Source organism: Equus caballus, chromosome 2 (assembly GCF_041296265.1).
Source record: "Equus caballus isolate H_3958 breed thoroughbred chromosome 2, TB-T2T, whole genome shotgun sequence".
NCBI lineage: Eukaryota > Metazoa > Chordata > Mammalia > Perissodactyla > Equidae > Equus > Equus caballus.
In genome coordinates, this window is record NC_091685.1 from 27,788,785 (window position 1) to 27,795,002 (window position 6,218).

A 6,218-nucleotide genomic window follows, 5' to 3' on the forward strand; every position below is an offset into this window, starting at 1 on the left:
AAGCCCACTTTACCTTCCCAGTGGTTACTTACCACTGTCAACTGTTAGAGGTGTACCCTAGATCATTTTCTATTCATATACACATATATACTGGGGTCCTACCAACTCGTTTTGTTTTACTTAGCTATATTATCCAGGGACAACTTTCCACGTCAGTACAATCAGTAACTCACTCTTTTGAACAACTGACTAGTATTTCAATCCCTGGATGACACTAATATTATACTTCTCTGTGTTTTCCTGATTTTTTATAAACACATAAATCATTATTACTATTATTAGTATTTTGTGTGTTTGTGAGGAAGATTGGCCCCGAGCTAACATCTGTTGCCAATCCTCCTCTTTTTGCTTGAGGAAGGTTGTCGCCGAGCTAACATCTGTGCCAGGCTTCCTCTATTCCACAGCGTGGCTTGATGAGCCCAGGATCCGAACCTGCCAACGCTGGGCCACCGAAGTGAAGTGTGTGAACTTAGCCACTACACCACCAGGCTGGCCCCATAAATTATACTTCAATGTAGAACATTTTACCATCAAAATTTTTATTTCAAATGTCATCAATAGAAAAATATACAAATTTTGTCAGAAAATTAAAAATTTCATAGTATAAATTTTTATGTATTTTATCACCATAAATAGATTATCTAAAACTTTAAGTCAAAATAAGCCAACGAATAAAAAGGTATATACATATATTTAAAATTATTTTGTTGAGGTCATACTGGCTTAAAAGATTGTGTAAATTTCAGGTGTACATTATTATATCAGCTTCTGTATAGGCTGCGTAGTGTTCACCACCAATAGTCTAGTTTTTATCCTTCGCCATAAATATGTGCTGCTTTACCCCTTATGCCCACCCCATACTCTTCCCCTCTGGTAACCACCAATCTGTTCTCCTTGTCTATGTGTTTGTTTATCTTCCACATATGAGTGAAATCTTACAGTATTTGTCTTTGTCTGACTTATTTTGCTTAGCATAATACCCTCAAGGTCCATCCATGTTGTTGCAAATGGCATGATATTGTCTTTTTTATGGCTGAGTAGTACTCCATTATATCTATATCTATATCAATATCGATATTGATATAGATATAGATATCTTCTTTAACCATTCATCCCTTGATAGGCACTTGGGTTGCTTCCAAGTCTTGGCTATTGTGAATAAGGCTGTGATGAACATAGGGGTGCATCTATCTTTTTGAATTAGTGATTTCATGTTCTTTGGATAAATACCCAGTAATGGAATAGCTGGATCATATGCTATTTCTATTTTTAATTTTTTGAGTAATCTCCATATTGTTTTCCTTAGTGGCTGTACCAGTTTGCATTCCCACCAGCAATGTATGAGGGTTCCCTTTTTCCACATCCTCTCCAACACTTGTTATTTCTTGTCTTGTTAATTATAGTCATTCTGACAGATGTGAGGTGATATATCATGTAGTTTTGATTTGCATTTCCCTGATAATTAATGATGTTGAACATCTTTTCATGTGCCTGTTGGCCATCGCTATTTCTTTTTTTGGAAAAATGTCTGTTTGTATCCTCTGCCCATTTTTTGATCAAATTGTTCATTTTTTTGTTGTTGAGTTGTATGAATTCTTTATATATTTTGAAAATTAACCACTTGCCAGTATATGACTTGCAAATATTTTCTCCCAGTTGGTGGGTTGTCTTTTCATTTTATTGATGGTTTCTTTTGCCATGTAGAAGCATATAAAGATGTATTTTTAAATGGAACATTTCTCTTGTAGAAAAGATATTGAACTGCCATTAGTTTCATTGAATCTCAGATGTCATCCATTGTAGAAACACACTATTATTTTCTCTAGAAAGAAAAAAGATGCTGCCAATTAATTGGAAGACGCCTTTGATTTTAGGGTTTTAAAAATGTGCAAAGCGGTAGTCTTGGAATTGATGAAATAACATAGTCCTTTGTTGGCCCCTCATTGACCAGAATTCCTGTGTGATCTTCCAGGCACAGGCAGGACCCTGTGACCAGCTGCCTCATTCCAGCCCAGAGCGATGGAGTCAAATAATAGCTCTCGTGTGGACTCTGAGTTTCGGTACACTCTCTTCCCGATTGTTTACAGCATCATCTTTGTGCTGGGGGTTATCGCCAACAGCTACGTGCTGTGGGTTTTTGGCCACTTGTACTCTTCCAAGCAACTCAATGAGATAAAGATCTTCATGGTGAACCTCACCGTGGCCGACCTGCTCTTCTTGCTCACCCTGCCACTGTGGGTCGTCTACTACTACAACCAGGGCAACTGGATTTTCCCCAAGTTCCTGTGCAACCTGACCGGCTGCTGCTTCTTCATCAACACCTACTGCTCTGTGGCCTTCCTGGGCGTCATCACTTACAACCGCTTCCAGGCAGTGGCAAAGCCCATCAAGACCGCTCAGGCCTCCACCCGCAAGCGTGGCATCTCTTTGTCCCTGGTCATCTGGCTGGCCATTGTGGCTGCTGCATCATACTTCTTATTCATGGATTCCACCAACATAGTGCCCAACAAGGCTGGCTCAGGCAACGTCACTCGCTGCTTTGAGCATTATGAGAAAGGCAGTGTGCCAGTCCTCATCATCCACATCTTCCTGGTGTTCAGCTTCTTCCTTGTCTTCCTTATCATCCTCGTCTGCAACTTGGTCATCATCCGCAAGCTACTCATGCAGCCAGAGCATCTGCAGCGCAATGCAGAAGTCAAGCGCCGGGCACTGTGGATGGTCTGCACGGTCTTGGCTGTGTTCATCATCTGCTTTGTGCCCCACCACATGGTGCAGCTGCCCTGGACCCTGGCTGAGCTGGGCTTCCAGAACAACAAATTCCACCAGGCTATTAACGATGCACATCAGGTCACCCTCTGCCTCCTTAGCACCAACTGTGTCTTAGACCCCATCATCTACTGTTTCCTCACCAAGAGTTTCCGCAAGCACCTCACCCAGAAATTATATAGCTTGCGCAGCAGCCGGAAATGCCCCCTGGCCACCACGGAGACGGGCATTGAAGGGGTCATGCCACTCAACCAGATCCCTGTCAATTCCCTCAAAAATTAGTTCCTGATTATTGGGGCCAGGCCCAGAGGCTTCTCCTCTATGGACATCACAGACCAACCTGGGAGAAGAAGGGGTATCTGCTGTGGTCTGGTCACCTCCTCCCTGGGCACTGGTGCCCATTAGATATGGAGGCTAGCTGCCCAAGGTGGGGATGATGGCAGAACCAGATTATGGGAAAATCCGGAATTTGAATGAGCCCCTCCAGCTACCTTTAGGCATAGGCCATAGCAATCTTGGCTGGTGACCTTATCCTGAGCCTGAGTCTGATAGCTCTGGGAGGAACATCAGGGCCAGGGGCAGACCTTGGGGGCAGACTCTAAGCCACTCAGTTCACCCTAGCAGGGCAGTACCTCAAGTGAGTGTGGCCTAAAGTTTTGGGCAACCACTCCTTTTATCACTATAAAGTTAGAGAAGGGGGGTTTTGGAAACCCTCTAGCTGAGTGACATTATCTTTGGGGCAGACTTTTTTTTAAAGTATGCTTTTTGGTGAGGAAGATTGGCTCTGAGCTAACATCTGTCACCAAGCTTCCTCTCTTTTTTTTCTCCCCAAACTCCCAGCACATAGTTGTATATCCTAGTTGTAGGTCATTCTAGTTCTTCTATGTGGGATGTCACCACAGCATGGCTTAATGAGCGGTGCTAGGTCCATGCCCAGGATCCGAACCAGTGAACCCTGGGCCACCAAAGCAGAGCCCGTGAACTTAACCACTTGGCCACGGGCTGGCCCCTGGGGCAGACTTTTGAGCTAGAACAGTGCCACCGTCTCCACCCACAGGCACAAGGTCTTTGTGACTCTTCTTAGGGGAAGTGGCTTGGTGGAACCATCTTCTGACTCACCCAACAACCTGTCCTGAATGGTGACCAGAGAAGATAAAACATGCAGAAACCGAAAGCTAGAATGGGGAGCTTGTCTCCTGAAGCAGATGTGTCTCTCTGCACAGCCCTCGCCTCAAGTCTGGGTCAGTTCTGGGCCAGCGGGAGAGACACAACCTCCACATCCATCTGTCTGTCTCAACAACAGACCCTGATGAATTACCTTCTATGTGGCAGCCACGCACTGTGGAGTCAAGGTCCCTCAAAGCGAAACTCAGGTCATCCAGTGCACCACGAGGCCCAGAGGCTTCCACGGGAGTGGGCACTTAGGCTGGGAAGTGCCTGGGTGTGGGTGAGGCCTCCAGAGTGGAAGGAGCCTGTCAGATCTCCTCTCCTGCCTCGCTTTCTGGGGGGCCCTCCTAATTTAGCTTCCAGGAGGTGGGAGGAGTGGTTATGGTTCCAAGGGCCAGCTGGCACTTTGAATTCTGGGGGCAGAAGAGAGGTGTCAGCCTCTCTTGAGGATCTCTAGATGCCTGCTTGTGAATGTCAGAAAATATATTCAAATGAGCCTCCTCTCACACTCTGAGCTGAGTGCCTGCAGTATGCACCTGGCAGCCTCAGACCCTGTGCTTGGAGGAGCTTTCCCTGGTGTCCAGAGCCCCGCGGTTCTCCTGAGAAATTTTCCTACCTTCCAGCTAGTGTCCCCATAAAGCTAGGATCCTTATTTCCTATCTGCTGGGCAAGCACTGGATTGCTGAATCTGATAAATGCCTCCCAGGGCCAGTAACCTGCCTGGGTCTGGAATGATAGCTGTGGGCTGGACTTAGCTGATGGTGACCAGGTGGATAGTGCAGCATCCTAGAGCTTTGGTGTCACACAGACCCAGGTTCGAGTCTTCACTTTGCCACCTCTTGCCTGCCGAGGGGCTGTGAGCTGAATTTCCTACCTCATAGGGTTGTAATGAGCAGTGGATGCTGAAGCAGACACCTCTTGGTCAAGGTGACTGCTCATCCCAGATTCTCCCTTTTTCTGAGAATTTGTTCCCCTCAGTCCTCATATAGGAGCTGAATGGATGAGAGGCGAGCATCTGGCTGTACTTGGGCCAGTCTGGTTCTCTCTCTCAGGAATAAGCAGCGAGACTCAGGGATGCTGTTTCCAGCTCTGCAAGTCACTTACCTGAAGATATACAAACTCTGGAGCTGTGAGCGTGTGTCTACATGTGTGTCTCTATGTACCCAAGCCTTGGGGGTGGTGGCGGCAGGGGGTGGCCACCTGCATGAGTGTATTAGAGAAAATGGCTCGACTCAGAGAGAAGATGGAGATGTGCAGAGCAAATCAGAGACCAGAGGGAGACCCCAGGAGCCTGGAGAGGCCAGGGGGAGGCGCTTCCCGGAGCCTGCCGGCGCTCCTCCTCTGGGCCAAACCCTTCTCGAGCCTCAAAGTCCGCCCTCCTTCCTTTGAGTCCTGTGAGATGCCCTTGTTAGGATGCATTCTCTTGTTTTGCTTGAGCTGATTTGAAGTATTATCTATTACTTGCAACCAAAAGAGCTCTGAATAAGATAAAATCTTGTTGCTAAAGCACAGTGTCTCTCGAATTTCGGTCATCCCTGTACCCTCCTCACAATTTTTGCATATCTATGTACCATCTGTATGTTTACTTAATAAATATTGTTCTTTAAATCTTTAAATCCTTTTCAAAACTTGTCTCCCTAAAAGGATGCTTTACAACTAAATCGTAAATGAAAACTAATACTACTTGTCACACATAGAAGGTAAATACAAACTTAAAGCCTGTAACTATTAAAATAAAAATGCCTTTGATGTCCTGTCTAGAGTCACCTCATACGCCCCAGTGACTTACACAGCACACTTCAGGAAACACCGCTGTGCTGTGTATAAAGTGCACAGGGTCTGCATTCAGTAAGTGCTCAATAAAGAGTGAGTCTGACAGTCCTGAGATGGTAACTCGTGATTGCCCATTTGCTTCTCCCAGAATGTTGCCTCTACACACAGGCCAGGGTCTCCCGCCCCACCAAGGCCCCTGGGGGTGGGAGGCGTATCTTAGTTTGTAGTCCGTGCTACAGTCCTGCTCATCTCCTCACCACTCTGAATACAGCCACATTTACTCCCATTGTGACCTTCTCTTCTTTTTGACCTAGCCCAGAACACCTCCTACAGGCAGCCTTCCTGAATTTCTCTCGGCAGGGTAAATGGCTTCCTTCTAGCAGCATTCTAGCCGGGAGGGTCCAACTTTTTTATACCCTAATTACCGTGGTTATCAAAGTTTATCCATTTCAATGTCTGTCTTCCCCATCCTGGGGCAGGAACTGTGTCTTAATCCTGAACATATCTAGGCC

General features: G+C 46.0%; 1 protein-coding gene across 3 annotated transcripts in view; it reads left to right on the plus strand.

Moving 5' to 3' along the window:
* PTAFR (platelet activating factor receptor) overlaps nt 1-5,549 on the plus strand; it is a 27,021-nt gene extending 21,472 nt beyond the window's left edge. For all 3 annotated transcript variants that reach the window (XM_023635058.2, XM_070260644.1, XM_070260645.1), the window contains one exon: nt 1,973-5,549. In XM_023635058.2, coding sequence (XP_023490826.1) covers nt 2,020-3,048 — 1,029 coding nt within the window. In that variant the 5' untranslated portion in view covers nt 1,973-2,019 and the 3' untranslated portion in view covers nt 3,049-5,549. The remainder of the gene's footprint in view (nt 1-1,972) is intronic.
* Nucleotides 5,550-6,218: the final 669 nt, after the last annotated feature.